The sequence below is a fragment of the Pseudorasbora parva genome, chromosome 13, assembly GCF_024679245.1.
Source record: "Pseudorasbora parva isolate DD20220531a chromosome 13, ASM2467924v1, whole genome shotgun sequence".
Classification (NCBI taxonomy): Eukaryota; Metazoa; Chordata; class Actinopteri; order Cypriniformes; family Gobionidae; genus Pseudorasbora; species Pseudorasbora parva.
In genome coordinates this window covers 773197-790511 of record NC_090184.1, presented here as the reverse complement: position 1 = coordinate 790511, position 17315 = coordinate 773197, and the positions used below count along the sequence as shown (strand labels likewise).

Genomic DNA, 17315 nt, shown 5'->3' with positions numbered 1-17315 from the left:
CAAATTGGTGGCATTTCTTGTTTTGTGGCCACAAGACACTCCATGCAAAGTAGCTCTTTTTGTTCAACATCCTCCTTTATGTAGCCGAAATAGTCCCAAAAAGATGATTTCTGGTACAAACCTTTTTTTCCCTCTTCGGATCCTCTTCGTCGCACATTTTAGCAGTGAATGTTTGGCCGTGTGCGGTGAGCAGCGGCACAGCGAACCAATCACTGTGCCGGCATGAGGAACGTGCGTGTCACTCCAGCAACACACTCGTGTTTACTGTGTGCTTCCTTAATACACCATGGGCTACTACCATAGAGCGTATAAAAACACTACTACCCTTCACATCGCATGTTCCGGCGATGTGACTATCGCACACGCGCACATCGCGATGTCGATGTTAAAACAGAATATCGTTCAGCCCTACTCCCCAGCTTCATCTCAACACTGTTTCTCTTGCTTTATAAAGAGCGTTAAAGCAGCCGGAGAAAAGCGAATGTTTGAACAGAGTCGAGAGCGTGACTGAAGCTAACACTGATCTCCATAATGGGGACTTCACACACTCATTTTCAATCAAGTTTATTCACACAGCACATTTCATACTCAATGACAATTCAAAGTGCTTTACGTAGAACTGTATTAAAACAGTGGTAACATGCATAAGAAAGGAATACCATGACTAAGCATTAAAAATAAAAACTAGGGTAATTAAAAAGTAAAGAGAATTTGAAAATAAAACGGAGATATGGTTCCCTATCTGCCTGATTCTAAATTCGGCGGTAGGGGTCGTGACCTTTGCCCCGCAGGGCCTCCCGTTTCTTGAGTCCGCTGCTTTACACACGAGCAGAATGAAGCGAAGCACACTGCTCTCCTTTCCCAATCTCTTCCAGTCAGACAGCCATAACCAAAAATAATAACCAACAGATGCTTAAGAAATAGAAAAATACAGTTGTAAGGAGAATTTAAAAGAATAAAGGGATGATGTATAAATAAAACAACAATAACCAAAGATAAGAACAAAGGTAAACTGAAAGAGTTATAAAAGATGAAGCACAGATAAGATAAGGAATCAGTGGGCCGTACAGTGCTCAGAGCTCATCCAGTAAATGCTCAGCTGATCAGATGAGTTCCGGGTCTGGATCTGATGCTCAGCTGATCAGATGAGTTCCGGGTCTGGATCTGATGCTCAGCTGATCAGATGAGTTCTGGGTCTGGGTCTGATGCTCAGCTGATCAGATGAGTTCTGGGTCTGGATCTGATGCTCAGCTGATCAGATGAGTTCTGGGTCTGGGTCTGATGCTCAGCTGATCAGATGAGTTCTGGGTCTGGATCTGATGCTCAGCTGATCAGATGAGTTCTGGGTCTGGATCTGATGCTCAGCTGATCAGATGAGTTCTGGGTCTGGGTCTGATGCTCAGCTGATCAGATGAGTTCTGGGTCTGGGTCTGATGCTCAGCTGATCAGATGAGTTCTGGGTCTGGGTCTGATGCTCAGCTGATCAGATGAGTTCTGGGTCTGGATGTGGAGCACATCTGGGGCCCGTTCTCCGTACGCCGCTAACTCCGGCAGCTGGATTGATTTGTCTTGATCTGGGATTGTTTGGTTCTTCGAAGCTCATCCTGGGCTTGCTGTCATGGCAACAGGTCGGTCAGCTTAAACCGGCTCCGGCTTATTTCATGTAAACCGCATTAGATCGCACCTTGAGGAGATATTAAAATCTGTCCCAGCCACGGCTACTTTATTACAGGAGTTCATTACTGAACCAGGGGCAATAATCATTAAAAATAATAATAAATATAAACGTTTATTTGAAAATAATATTTAATGTTGTGTAAAATTTGTGTTTAATACTATAGACACTATACTATGAGAAATTGAATTGTGATGTAATGATGACTTTATAGATGTATTGGAGGTTTACACACGTTGTGCAGTTGATCTTTGTTTTTTGTGTTTTCTTTTATTGCCAGAAGAAAAAAAAAGTAAAATACAGCAAAGAAAATATATTAATACACATATACTACAAAATAAAAAAAGAACAATGAAACAAAAAAATGCCAGAGTATACAAACCTTGATAAATTAATAATTTAAAAAAAGTATATTCTTTAAGAATATTGCAAGTCTTTCTTGCTTTTGTATTCATAATATTCTTTAAACTGGTGCGATAGTCCTTAGTCTCCTGAAGAACATGTGGCTTGGATCCGGACCATTTCTTCTTGTGTATATGACATTTTCCCAAAATAATAAAAAGTTGTACAATAAAGGTGAAATTATTATTATTAGTAACACGTTCATTGGAATAATACATACATATATCAAAATTATTTAATTTAAAGGGATAGTTCACTTTAAAATGAATATTCTGTCATCCTTTACTCACACAAGGGAAGATATTTTGAAGAATGTCAGTAAGCAAACAGTTCACTGGAGCCATTGACTGCCATAGTAGGAAAAAAAATACTATTGAAGTCAATGGCTCCAGTGAACTGTTTGCTTACTGACATTCTTCAAAATATCTTCCCTTGTGTGAGTAAAGGATGACAGAATATTCATTTTAAAGTGAACTATCCCTTTAAATATAATATATATATATATAATATAATATAATATAATATATAATAAATCCTAGATGTAACTGAAGCCAGTGTAAAGACCTGAGGACTGGTGTGATATGGTCATTTGTTCTGCTTCTGCTCAGCGTTCTGTATGAGCTGCAGCTGTCTAATGGTCTTTTTAGGAAGGCCGGTGAGAAGGCCATTACAATAGTCCACCCTACTGGTGATGAAAGCGTGAACCAGTTTCTCTAAGTCTTGCCTGGAGACAAAACATCTAATCCTTGCAATATTTTTCAGATGATAGTATGCTGATTTAGTTATTGCTTTGACATGACTACTGAAACTCAGGTCTGACTCCAAAATCACACCAAGATTCCTGACTTGATTTTTTGTTATCAGGCCTTTAGCCTCAAGATATGCGTTCACCTTGAGAATTTCATCTTTGTTTCCAAATGTAGTGATTTCAGTTTTGTCTTTGTTTAACTGAAGATAGTTTTGGCACATCCAGTTGTTAACTTCATCAATGCATTTGCACAGGGAGTCAATGGGGCTGTAGTCATTAGGTGATAGTGCTAAGTAGAGCTGGGTGTCGTCAGCATAGCTGTGGTAAGCAATATTGTTCTTTTTCATTATTTGGCTCAGTGGCAGCATATACAGGTTAAACAGGAGAGGTGCTAGAATGGACCCTTGTGGGACTCCGCATGTAATGGACGTCCACTCAGACTTACGGTCTCCTATACTCACATAATAACCTCTCCCTTCTAAGTATGACCTGAACCATCTGAGGACCATCCCATAATAACCTCTCCCGTCTAAGTATGACCTGAACCATCTGAGGACCATTCCAGAAAGCCCGACCCAGTTTTCCAGTCTGTCTAGAAGTATGGTGTGGTCAACAGTGTCGAATGCAGCACTGAGGTCCAGTTGAACCAGAATTGATGTTTTGCCTGTATCAGTGTTTAAGCGAATATCATTTATAATCTTTATGAGCGCTGTCTCTGTGCTGTGATGTGGACGGAAACCAGTGCAGCTACACAAGATAGCAAGACATTGCGCTGTGCCTGGTTTTGGAAGAACACAGTCCCAGAATAAGCTTCCTTCAGATTAATATTAGGAATGAGTGCACGTTTGTTCGCTTCATTTCACCGCAGAAGCGTTTGTAAATAAAACACCGGTCGACTGGATTTGCAGACATATTGAGATTAAAACACAATGCTGTGCCTTCTACAGTATATTGGATCCGACAGGAATGGTGCAGCACACTTATGTGAGTAAAACGTGTTTTTTACTCGGACATCTATTGGCCAGGGCTCGCAAAGCCCAATGTCCCGGGGCTGTGTGTTTTCCAGACGGGCTACTAAAACGTAAGCCTGTCGGCAGGCCGGTGAATCTTAAATAGTCAAATAACATTCCTTTCTTGATCTGCGTTGTTCACTCTCTTGACTTGATATTTGAACAGTGCTAATGCGGAGTTCGCGCTTATATCCACCAATCAGACGGGCCAAGTAATAAAAAAAAAATATTCCAATCAATCGCGGGTGGATGAGAGATAAATCATTGTGTTTGTTTGATAAAGACGTTTATGATCCCTGTGAGAGAATCATTCCGGTGCCGCTTTCAAAACAATCCCTCCCTCATGTGAACTGACGGGAGCTGAAGCTCATTATAATATGCACATTTTATCCAATCCTAGACGTGGGCGTTTACTTCCAACCTCCAGTGACACGCCCATCAGAACCCAGCGTTCAGGAGAGAGCCTCAAAACCAGTGTAGAAAATAGCCTATTACTGATTAGTTATGATGTTTTTTAATGTAAAAACCACACGAACATCATTAATAGACCTCAGACAACAGAATAAAAAAATAAACAAAGCCAGTTCGTGACACCTTTAAGAGTTTGTGCTGGTAAAACACTGAGGAAGAGTATTATTTCTAGCAGAGTAGACGGATATTGTTTCTATTTATTTTATTAATCCAATCATTTCGGGCAGAATGTTTCCTCTATTATAAAAAAGCCATTGATTAAAATCGAGAGCTGCGGCCCAATTCCCGTCAGGGACGTGCACAGGGGGGTTGCTCAGGTTGCCCGGGCAACTGCCCATATGCCCTTCTCGACTCACGTTGCCCTTCCGAGGTGGAAAAAAATAAATAAAAAAATCGTACAATGGATGCAGAATTTCACGTAGGCCTAGATACAAAAAAAAAATAAAAAATTGCAAAGCCTCGTTCACTTCCATATTCGGGTACCCGTCCGAAAGTGAAAGTCAAGCAATTGCTTGGGGCCCCGAGCTGGCCTGGGGCCTCAAGACAACGACAGGTTAAGAATAAAATGCAACGACAAACTGCTTGAGCGCCCCTTTCATAGTCAATGCAGTAAAGTGCAATGACACTGTTATTGGAATCCCCCTGAAGGGGGCGCTCTCAGTCGTCACTGACAGCAGCCACCCAACCACGCGGTCTCTGCTGCCGGCAAATACAAAACCTCCTCGGCGATCATGAAGCGGAAAAAAGAGAAAAAACAAGTTAGTGGTAAGTGATAAATTACACTATATAAAATAGCTCTATTTGTACAAAAATGGTGTAATTTTGCAGCAGGTAGGCTAGAAAAATATGTTTATGTCAGCTAACGTTACCTGCCTGATGGCAAATGCTGCTTGTAACGAACAGTTAGTGCAACTTTTTTTTAGAACGGACAGAATATGGTTACATACTGTAAGATGTTTTTTAACGGGATAAGGAAGACGCAGATCTGTTCCAGAATAACTGTTTATCGTATTTAATGACATAAAATTGCTATAGCTTTGTAATAAAGTTAGGTTTTGATGAAAGTGGCATAGCATGCTATACTAACTATTTTTATGCTATGCATAAATAACCTGGAATAGTTAATATAGCATTAACTATTATTATAAACATTATTTAACCAGAAAGAGGCAGAGGAACATGATTTTTTTTTCATAGCTTATCTTAATGTGCTAGTGTCGGGATATTTGGTAGTAACAGTTTATGCAAATATGATATTATTTTTATAAGTTACCAATGGATGTTGAACAGTTACTTTATTCTGTGTGGCAATTTTTACACTGTTGCATTTTGAAGTACAGTATCAGGACAACCCACTGTTTATTAATTATTTAATTAACAAGGTATTATAGTCATCTGTTGCAACTTTATAATAACCATCCAGATAATGTTTATAGACAGTTTACAAACCAACTAGTAACCCTTAACAAAGTGTTAGGAATATTTGGTCTGTCTATCTATGTAATGTTTATAGATGTTTTAAAAATGGTTTCTTAAAGTTTTACAACCATGTTTGAATCATTACCCGTTTATCTGTAGAAGGTTAGCCATGTCCATTTTGCTTGGGGCCCCAGATTCCTTCTAACCGCCCTGGCTGAGCCCGCATGAGCGGCACTAGAAGGAGATTATCGCGGTTGTCGGGTGAGACTTAACGTTGTCGGAAAGGTATAACAAACGGACGATCATCATCAAGTTTTATGAAATGAATTAAAATCTTCATAAATCCACTTTTTTTAACTGGACACAGAGCATAATAAACATGCAACTTGTTCATTATCATTACCTGTGAAACTGTTGATGGCAGTTAAATTAATATTGCTGTTTTTTTAGACTATTGATATTGACTGGTTTGAGTTCTTTTATTGGTATAGGCAAGGGAAATGGCCTCAAACGCACCATAATGCAGGAAATCACATCTACGAAATATAAAAAAATTCCTGGTGGAATTCCCCCCCCCCCGCCCCCCGCCCCCGCAAAAAATAGCCCCACCTATAATATTTTTTCTGAGCAGAACATAAATACCACTAGGGGGCATTAAAATAATGATAATGGCAGAGCAACTGCCCCTCAAAAATCTTGTGCACGTCCCTGCAATTCATTCACTTACTTTTGGGTATTTTACTGTATCAATAGTGTGAGTAGTGACAAACTAACCTTATAAAGTTCATATTAGGGATAACACAAATCCCCATGATCAGTCGTTGGTTAAATTAACGATCGATTAATCAATTAATCATTATCCTTAAGACTGCATACGCGTCTACATCAGTGTCTTATATTGTGTGCAATTCTTAACCAAATGCCTCCTATATGAGATAAATCAGACGTAGACAGGCCTACACAAAACTTGCCTTTGCACAAAGCAAAAGGCTGTGAATGCACACACACTTTATAGTCATGATGAAGGTGTAAATCCAGCTGTATAATGCTCTCCAGCACGCTCGCTTCATTTCCTCATGTGTGCTTCGCGGTTGAGCAGGCCCTGCTCGATTAATCGTTAACATCCCTAGGTCATACTTTAGACTGAAAGGTACAGAGTGCGTCATTTGGGACACAACTTTGATGAAACCCTGAGTAAATCAATCAATCAAATGTGTCGAAATCTACAGGAGTCCAGAAGCCAAAGGGAGCAGATGGAGTTCAACTGTGTCAGTGTTTGTTCAGGTCAGCAGCCGTGACCTTTAACCCCCACCACACTGCCTGGTCTGACGTGTTTGACGTGCAAAATAAAGCTTCCAAAAGCCCCTCCAACGGGAGTTCTTCTCTATATCAGTGTCAGTGTTTCTGAACTCCTGAAACGTCTCCCTTGTAGTCTTGAGTTTCTTCAGGAACCAACACGGGGCCTGGTTGAGTCAGTTAGTCATGTGTTGAAACTGACCAATCAGAGCAGTGTGCTATTCAGAAGGAGGGGCTAAATAGAGACAGGAACTAAACAGAGTTACTGACAGACTGGGAAGAGTGGAGACGAAACAATAGAGAATATGAGGAAATAATCAACATTCAAACAGGAAAACCTGCTCTAGTAGAGCCAGAAAACAACAGCAAGTTTAGTTTTTTCATTGAACCATTGATGCCAATAGTGAAGCGATATTTTCCCGTGTGTGTTGAACAGCATTAGGCTCCGTTACTCCAGCTTTAGAGCAAGCAGAGATGGGTCAGTGGTTTCTGCAGTGGTCAGAGTCTAAACTTACAGAATAACAGACACTGATGCACAACAGTAACTCTTCATCTCACTATACACACTGGATTTAATTTACTTTTTATTATAATTGGTGCAAAACCTGTAATTGACCAACCACATAAGACAAATCAATGTATGCAGTATTTGTGGCCAATGCAGTACAGCAAAAAACAGCTGTTTTTAATTCATAAGATATTTGCCCGTCTCTTAATGTATTGTCATTATAAGAGTGAATATATTGGTGAAAGGATGCTGAGGTTAGAGCTGCAAGGCAGGAGGTTAAGAGGAAGACCAAAGAGGAGGTTTATGGATGTAGTAAAGGAGGACATGAAGATAGCTGGTCTGAGAGAAGAGGATACAGAGGATAGGACTAGATGGAGGCAGAGGATTCGCTGTGGAGACCCCTGAAGGGAACAGCCAAAAGGAAAAGAAGAAGACTTAATGGATTACCATTATAACAATAGAAATGGAGGCTTTTATTTCAGTTTATTAAAGATAAGCATACATTTTTAAACGTATATATGATCAGTTTTAAAGAAATGAATAAAGCTTTTACAGGTTAGCCATCCAAAGGAAGCATGAAGTACTAATGTGACAGAAGGCAGTATATGAATAAAACTCAAGCAGCAGAAATCATCTCTTGATATATGTGATGTGAACTGACACAGAATCAGTTATCCCAGCGAACACGTTCTCAGAGCTTTGGCTAACGTTGTGGGAATGTTCCAGTAACATTAGTAAACTGCATCATTTCAGCTGGACATTTGTCTAACATTTGTAACCCCTTAAGAACGTACCACTCTTTATTTTTCACCTTTTTTCATATCACATATTTTAGTAATCATCATAAATTAGGTAACATTCGAAAGCTTACAAACTCAAAATTCATTTTGACATTGGACTTTGGGTTACCATGGAAATGGCACTTTAATTCTTCCAGCAGGCTCCTCCCCTAGTGGGTGGTGTCAAAAATGTATTAATTTTTAAAGGAGAATGCTTCTCTTTTTTTAAATCCAATGGAATGGGGCTGCAAAGCCGTCTCCTGGTTACAAATATGGTAGAACTATCATTCCTACCGCTGAAGTTTGACACCCGGCAGATATTTTTGGTACAGCGCATCAACAAAATCTCATGGGATCTTACATTTTTGTGATATCAACTTCAAATTTGGAACACAACTTGGTTAGACATGGCTTTGATTTTATACTAAAGGAAGAGTAACAATTATTTTCTAAAATATATATTTTATATAAAATAAAATAAAAAGTTAAGTATAGAACATAATTTTAGCAAAAATCTGAGTGTCTTCTTTAAAACAAGACAAAACTTAGGTCTATATCCCAAAGCATTCTTCAATTACAACCATTTAAGTTTGGATTATTCTTAAAGTGACAGTTAATGGGTTAGGTTTCAGAATGAAATGTTGCCTTAACTTTTGCATAACCAAGACCAAATGATTTAAGCGTTCAGAGAAACATCAGAAACGTTTTCACGTTAGCACAATGCTATTAAAAAGTGTTTTCGTCCTGCAGAGTTCAGCTCCAGTCCGGATCAAACACAGCTGGACCAGAGAAGAAGTGTTCCTGGTGAGTTTGATCAGAGCTGGAGCTAAAGTCTGCCGGAAGGACTGTCATAACTGAACACAAAGGCACATATTAAAGCAAGAGATCAGACGTTTCGTCCAGGCTGTGGACCTCGGCACAGGTGGGGAAGTCTGTGTAGGTCTTCATGTGCTCCGGGGCGTGTCTGAAGAAGAAGGAGCTGAAGCAGGTCATCAGTGCCAGGCTCTGGATCTCTGTGCCCGTCAGCTGCTGATGGAGCTTTTCCTCTTCTCGGGGCAGAATGAAGGTCCGGCAGCCTCTGAGCTCAGTTTGGACACTCTTCTCGTCGTGCTGCAGGTTGATGACCCAGAACTTGTCCCGGCCGTGTGGGTCATGGGCAGCGCTGGACACGAGGTTAAGGGTCAGGGTGAAGAGATCGCTGGCCGAAGCTGAAACGGTGTCATCAGTCATGTCAGAAATGAGGGATTTATGGTCGTCTGCAAAGAGAAGCATTCAAAGAAAAAAAGTGCTTTCAATATCTTCGGAGTGTATCAATATTTCCCTAATTTTAGCCCCGTTTCCACCAAAATTACCCGGAACAATTTGTACCAGGAACTTTTTTACAGGAACTTTTCTCCCCCCCAGACCTGCAGCTGTCTGCGTTTCGACCGCGATAAAGTTCCGAGAAGATTAGGCAGATTAGTCTGGTGATGTAACGTTAGGACTGCACGCGACTGCTCCTCCAAATCAGTGAAGGACATGTAATCATTTTTAAGTGTACCGATTGAAAGGACTGTTTACATGAACGTTATCTAAACCGATCTGATGTTTACATGTGATGACTTTCAATCGCAATCATTTTGTCACATGCAGTTTGTCTGCCACATCAGAAATGTCGCCGCTGTTTTCTCCAGCAGCTGGAGTGTGTTAACTGTAGCCATAGCAACTCTTAACGGCCACCAGGACTAATACAGTATTATTTATAGCTATTTGTTGTAAAGTGTAATAATCATCCCAGAGAAAAAAATCTTCTGTCAGGCGCAGTTAAAGTAAAAACTGCCCGGGGCAATATACGCTGTGTCATTACTCCAACATTATCTTCATAACTCACGAAATAAAAAGTTTACCCCTCGGAAAAATGTACTTTCCTCTCTTGTCAACATGAGCGCGGCGCGCGCCGTGACGCCGTCACGTCATGTAAGGACACACACTTAAAAGTAATCGGTCAGTTCGTTTACATGGTGAAAAAAAATTAATAACGAGTATGGAAGAGATTCAAGCTGTGCTGCTTTTGCTGGTTATGTATAGGTTTACGAGGTAATTAACAACGACAGAAAAGAGCACTAATATGCAGATTCAGCAGCATGCAGCATATTCAGAAAGCTTGTAAAGCTAGATTTAAAATGACAATATATTATTATCAGCTATTACGGACATTGAACGTGAGATGGCTGAGACGACCGCGCGCCACCAGACAGAGAGCAAGACTGATATTTACTGAACACAGAACGAACCTCGCAAAAGACTTTTAAAAATGCCGGTTGAACTTAAAAATGCTGCCTGAGCTCAACCAATCAGCATGTTCAGCGCTCAAGTCCCGCCCTCGAAAGTTCCTGAACTTTGAAAAAGTACTACCCCGCGAGCAGGGCCGTTTGGAGGGGGAAATATTTACCCGGAACTTCATTTATACCCTGGTTCCTGTGGTCTAAACACACGAAGTACCACCCAAAGTTCCTAGTTCCTGGGTAAAGTTCCTGTGGTGGAAACGGGGCTATTGAGACAAACAAATGGGTGATTCTCAGAAAATCTGTCTATGATTTATTACTGATATAATTGACAGGGTTGATATTTCAACTCGTCTAAACGTTCATTCACCTGCTTCACATTTTAATGTGTTGGGGTGGGTCTGATCATACAGGGCATCCGGAAAGTATTCACAGCGCTCCAATTTTCCACATTTTGTTATGTTACACCCTTATTCCAAAATAGAATAAATGTATTATTTTCCTCAAAATTCTACAAACAATACCCCATAATGACAATGTGAAAGAAGTTTATTAGAAATCTTTGCAAATGTATTACCAATAAAAAAAACGAAACAATCACATATACATGAGTATTCCCAGCCTTTGCCAAGCCACTCCACACTGAGCTCAGGTGCTCCTGCTTCCTCTGATCATCCTTGAGATGTTTCTACAGCTTGACTGGAGTCCACCTTTGGTCAATCAGTGGATTGGACATGATTTGGAAAGGCACACACCTGTCTATATAAGGTCCCACAGTTAACAGTGCATGTCAGAGCACAAACCAAGACATGAAGGGATTGTCTGTAGACTCAGAGACAGGATTGTATGTAGGCTCAGATCTGGGGAAGGTTAAGGAACATTTCTGCAGCTGAAGGTCCCAATGAGCACAGTGACCTTTATTATCCGTACATGGAGGAAGTTTGGACACACCAGGACTCTTCCTAGAATCAGGGAGGAGACCAAGTGATGGTCAGTCTGACAGAGCTCCAGCGGTTCTCTGTGGAGAGAGGAGAAGCTTCCAGAAGAAGTACAGCCATCTCTGCAGCTCTCCACCAATCAGGCCCGTGAGGGAGAGATGGAAGCCATTTCTCAGGAAAAGCACATGACAGCCCACCTGGAGTTTACCAAGAGCCTCCTGAAGGACTCTGACCATGAGAAACACAATCCTCTGGTCTGATGAAACACAGATTGAACTCTTTGGCCTGAATGGAGGGGACCATCGCTCATCACCAGGCCAATCCCATCTCTACAGTGAAGCGTGGTGGTGGCCATTTCAAGATGTCAAACAAGCTTCTTTTACTAGTCATTATGGAGTATTGTTTGTAGAATTTTGGGGAAAATAATGAATTTAACCCATTTTGGAATAAGGTTTTAACATTACAAAATCTGTAAAAAGTGAAGTGCTGTGAATACGTTCCGGATCCACTGTACGTATTCAGAACATGTATTTATGCCGCCTTCACGTGCTATCAGAATTATCGTAAATACGAGTTTCCAAGATAAAAATAGCACATGAACGCCTCTGATGGCGTGTTTACCTCTGGGAAGTTCGGAAATAATTTTGATACCCAAGATCCCAAGATGGGCGTGGCATAACCGTTAAAGATGGCGGATGGGAGACGAATTCCTGCTGTGCCAGGTGCTTTATTAGTTTTTATTCCACAACAATTTCATTGTCTTGTCTTGCCGTTAAAGTAGTACATATTTACATAAATTCATAATCATTTGAAGCATATTTGTGTATTTTAAACACATCGAAAATCGCATCTAGTTGACCATCATTCCAGAATAGTGAGCAAGCGGACTATCTATCTAGTGTGGTAAGGTAGCTCTACAATAGGATCATATATTACTGAAAACTACTACCATTTTAGTCTTTAGTCTTTATTGTCCTACATTATGCCTTTATTGTGAATATGATTAGCCTATAAACGATATGTTTTGGTGTTGTGCTGCTATGCCTGTGATTCTATTATTTTCTGGGACCGGGAAATGACTGAAATGGTTATAGTGTTAAAATAACATTTTCCAAAGACGCACAAAAGTATGAACCTGGCGTCCTCGATTCTTTCGACAATAAAGCGTCTGAACACAACAAGCTCGTGATCACGACTTCTGAAGTGGGAAGTGGGAAACTTCTGATAGCACGTGAAGGCGGCATTACTATTGGGTTTGGTTGCATGTAATTTCCCATAAGTTAGCACAAAATCTGAGCCAAATGCACGTGCTGAGAGGAAAACAGCCGAGTTTGGTACCAGTCTTAGACCGCTGAGGCGGTGAGATGATGAGGACTCTGTCTGCGAGCTCGGCCTGTGTGTTGATCCAGCGGAGCGGGCCTTGTTTGGCTAGACTTCCCCTGTCCCACACGTCGATGGCGACGGTTACACCACTGCGGCTCTGAAGGAGTTGAGCCAGGCTCATCACAGCGCGCTGAAACACACCATCCACAGCAGGATACACCAGCAATACTCGCACACACATGCCACGCTTCGAGCCACGAACCCACCGCAGGACCTGACCTGGAAGAGCACGAGAACTGTGACCAGGACATACGGACACCATTTCTCTATTTTGAGGAATTTACATTTATATTTATGCATTTGGCAGACGCTTTTATCCAAAGCGACTTACATTGCATTCAAGGTACACATTTTACAGGAATGTGGATGTGAATGTCTCACTGCACTGCAAAAAATGCTCTTCTTATTTAGTAATTTTGTCTTGTTTCCAGTCCAAATATCTAAAAATTCTTAAATCAAGATGCATTTACTAGATCAGTAAAATTACATTTTGATATTTTTTAAAAATAATCTTATTTCTGATTGGGATGTAAACAAGAAACAAGATTTCAATCAGAAATCAGATTATTTTTAAAAAATATCAAAATGTAATTTTACTGATCTAGTAAATGCATCTTGATTTAAGAATTTTTAGATATTTGGACTGGAAACAAGACAAAATTACTAAATAAGAAGAGCATTTTTAACAGTGTGTAAAACCTAACAGATAAAAAAACTAAATTAAATTAGTATAATTTTAGTATAAATTAACTAATAAATAGAAAAAAATCACGAACCCATTTAAGGTTACCACCAGGGCACAATGGAGTTAGTATTAGCTGTAGATAAAGTACTAATTGTTGGTGATTTTAATATCCACGTAGACGATGAAAAAGACGCATTGGGATTGGCATTTAGAGACATTCTAAACTCTATTGGAGTTAGACAACACGTATCGGGACCCACTCATCGCCTTAATCATACTTTAGATCTAATAATGTCACATGGAATAAATGTGGATTGTTTTGATTGAGTTTAACTTGAGTTTTGTCAGCTTTGCTGTCAGTTTTGCAGACGACTGGCTCTGGGCAGGGCCGTACCCAGGATTTTCTAAATACTGAGGTCCAAATATGAACTTAGGAGGGTTTGAAAAAAAAAAAACATTTCCCTCCTTTACATATGCATTTAAGACATAAGAAAATCAAAGAATCAGCTAACTGCAGCTTTAAAACCATGTCAGTGTGCAGGATTAATGATTTTAAGAAGACAAATAAATGAGAATCTGGTTAAATGTTGCAAAAAAGATTAGACTCCAAATTAGAAAATCTGTTTTGTTGTTAAATTGAGCCAAAGACGACGTGACTCCGTCTTTGAAAACCTAGCTAAAGTTAATGTTTGTGATTTACATTATGTAAAGAACATTATTTGAACAAATAACCTTGATATATTTAATGTTGAATGAGTAAGATCATGTCAAAGTTAGAAATCAATGTGAAAATATAACCAATGAGTGAAATCTAAATGTGATGCTCCTAATCTCAATATTAGATGATGAGACTTTAGCCTGGATTTCACAGACAGGAATCACATTATGTGTAGCCATTAGGAATATATTGTAGGCTAATGCTTTCTCTATTCTGAGCACAGTGGGCTAGCTGCTCTTTCTGTCTCATCGACATCATCTTCTCTCTTTCTTTTCCCCAGTCTCCTTCTCTTGCCCTGTATCTTTTCTCTTTTCAGAGCTGAGCTTTGTTTGAAGCAGTCTTTTCATTTTCGTCTGTATCGGTAAAAACAAAGTTGTAAATGTAAATTTGCTGAAGGCTTCCAAGAAAGCCAGGTCAAGAAAACGTTATTAGTTTGCGTCCCTGATTATTAAGCGCTCTCGCGGTGTTGTGATGTCAAACTTTAGTTGTTGTTCGAAGCGCCGGTTGGTGGTTGTGGCATTTGTCCCGCCTCTCCTCCACTGTGATTGGACATTGATGTTCACCCAAAGTTGAACTGTGGGCGCTCAACGCGTAAAAATGGACAAAACCTGCCAGCTGTTGGCGCTATTGAAAAGTGCGGCGCATCCATTGGAAACGATTGAAAACATACGAGGGGCGAGGCGAGAACACCTGTCTGTACACGCCGCATTAATCGATTATTATTTTGCAACTTCTATTATGTACACCTCAGAGAATTACCGAGGTCTGGACCTCGGGGACCTCAATGGTGGGTACGGCCCTGGCTCTGGGGAAAGTCCCAGTTCTCCCCATACCTGTGTATAAAGATGTAAAAGTCATTAGGTTTTCAGTCATTTTATTGTTCACTTACAGATGATGCAGCAGCAGAGAAGCATGAATAGAAGCGTCAGCACACACACAACACCAATGGCCAATCCAGACGTGTCTGCAACAGAAAACCCTAAGATCAACTAGATTAGAACAGGCAATAAAACGAGTAAAATAAGAAGATGAATTATAGATACTCACTCGTACAGTTCACTTCATGAAGAACTGAATAATATTCAGCCATTTCATCCGAACAGTATTCAAAGTGAGGTGTTATCTTAAAAACACACACACACACACACACACACACACGCACATGCACACGCACACGCACACGCACACGCACACACACACACACACACAAAAGAAAGTTAATTCAGGTTCCCTATCGCAGTTCGCTGCTGTCCCTCAGTTAGAGCCGGTGTCTGAAGCGCATGTGTTACTTGCCAATTTTGATAAACAAATATTGAGCTTTCCGTGTAATCACACACTTTCCAGGGGACATATGACGGTTATTTTGGTTATTTGGTTTAATGCAATGTGTTCACGCAGTTTTAGGTTAAAAAGGTCATTATTTTACAACTACTGTACATTATTGTTGCTCCTCTATGCCTCTCCTTTTTGAAGCATGTCATCTGCTAAATTCATCATTCTGAAAAGTGTGGTGTGCTCTGATTGGCCAGCGATCCAGTGCATTGTGATTGGCCCATGTTTGATTCAAATATCACGCCCCTTACCATATTTTGAACATCAGCTCCCGAAGCAAAGTAATATTGACAGATATTGGCCTCCCACATGTTGTGTCCAGGGTACCGTAAGCAATCGTGATGTGCATTAGGCCTACCTTGCCTAACAAGCCCTGGAACTGAGTGAGAAAGGAGAAAGATGGCGGCGGTGTGTTTGTCGGCTTGCTGTCAGCTCCTACCTGTCCGAGTACTGGTGAGTCTGTCTGTGTTCCACCTGTTGCCCTGACACTGCGCCGATGCCCTTAAACTTATGATAGCTCTATATTGCTATATATTGCTGTGCGTCTTGGCCCTCACTTCAGATGCCACCCAATGTTCATTAACTCTCCTACAGACTGCGTTCGCCATCTTTCCTGCTGCACTTTCCACTGCAAAAAGCGGCGCAGGAAGCGAGGAAACCGCGGCGGTGTTCATGTACGGAGCAGGACCTGAACCTGAGTCTTCTCTCCATTTTCCAACCCTGTACAACGATGCCTGAATGTCCCACAGCTCCACCAAGACTGCGTGTCCGGAGCGGCAGGGTGAACTTGCCGAACATTCGCCCATTGCAGCGCTCTCAACTTCCACAGACTTTGGATTACTTTGCAGCTAAAGTGCCGCTACTGAACGGCAGGTCTGTGTCAAACAAGACTTTTATTTTAAACGACTTTTTACCCAGCGAGATCTGGACATGCTGTTTTGAACGGAGACATAGATTGGCTCCGGCGCTGGTGAGTCGTCTGTTTTTGGTAAACTTTGCCCCATGAACTGTTCATTCATAAGCACTCTGAGGAGTTCGGGAAGAGGAGGCTTTAAAAAAGAGGTTTATCTTTAAAAATCTGCTTAAGGTACAAACAATCTCTGCAATTAGTAAAAATACAATCTACCACCACACCATTGATGTGCGCACTTGTTTACAGGCCACCCAAATTGGATAAACATTTTATAAAAGAATTCTCAGACATTGACAGACTTGTTTCATTATGACCGTCTGTTGATACTGGGATTTTGTATTATACATGTCTGTTGCCCAGGTAAATCCTTGGTTAGTGCGTTTGGCCATCTAATGGAGTCATTTGGTGTCCTAAGCACAACCGAACGGGCAGTTAACAGGGTCCAAAGCCTGGCCCGTACACCAGGCGACAAAAACTCTCCATTTGAGTGCGTAAAGTCTCCTTGTAGATGGTGCTCTGGAGTGCAACATGGTCTCTATCACCTCAGTAGATAGACCCGTGTTTATGAACTGGGCCCCCTCAGGGGCCAAGCCCACAGTTTCCACAGTTCCGGACGCGGGTGCAGTACTGACCCCCCGGCCTGCGAAAGAAGATCTCTCCTGACTGGGATTTCCCAGGGAGGACCTTCTAGGAGAGACATAATGTCGGCGAGCCATACACGGCCCGGCCAGAGCGGGGCTACCAATAAAAGCTGAACCCCGTCCCGGCGGACTC

At 41.0% G+C, this 17315-nt stretch overlaps 1 protein-coding gene across 2 annotated transcripts in view; it reads right to left on the bottom strand.

The window, feature by feature from the left end:
* Nucleotides 1-7978: 7978 nt before the first annotated feature.
* The window catches only part of LOC137038379 (interleukin-17 receptor B), a 38763-nt gene continuing 29426 nt past the window's right edge, over nucleotides 7979-17315 (bottom strand). The window contains exons 9-12 of one of the 2 annotated variants that reach the window (XM_067412882.1): nucleotides 15344-15419; nucleotides 15186-15275; nucleotides 12849-13112; nucleotides 7979-9564 (exon numbers count right to left, since the gene is read on the bottom strand). In XM_067412882.1, the coding sequence (XP_067268983.1) occupies nucleotides 9182-9564; nucleotides 12849-13112; nucleotides 15186-15275; nucleotides 15344-15419 (813 nt within the window). In that variant the 3' untranslated portion in view covers nucleotides 7979-9181. The remainder of the gene's footprint in view (nucleotides 9565-12848; nucleotides 13113-15185; nucleotides 15276-15343; nucleotides 15420-17315) is intronic. The other variant, XM_067412883.1, reaches the window with a different exon arrangement.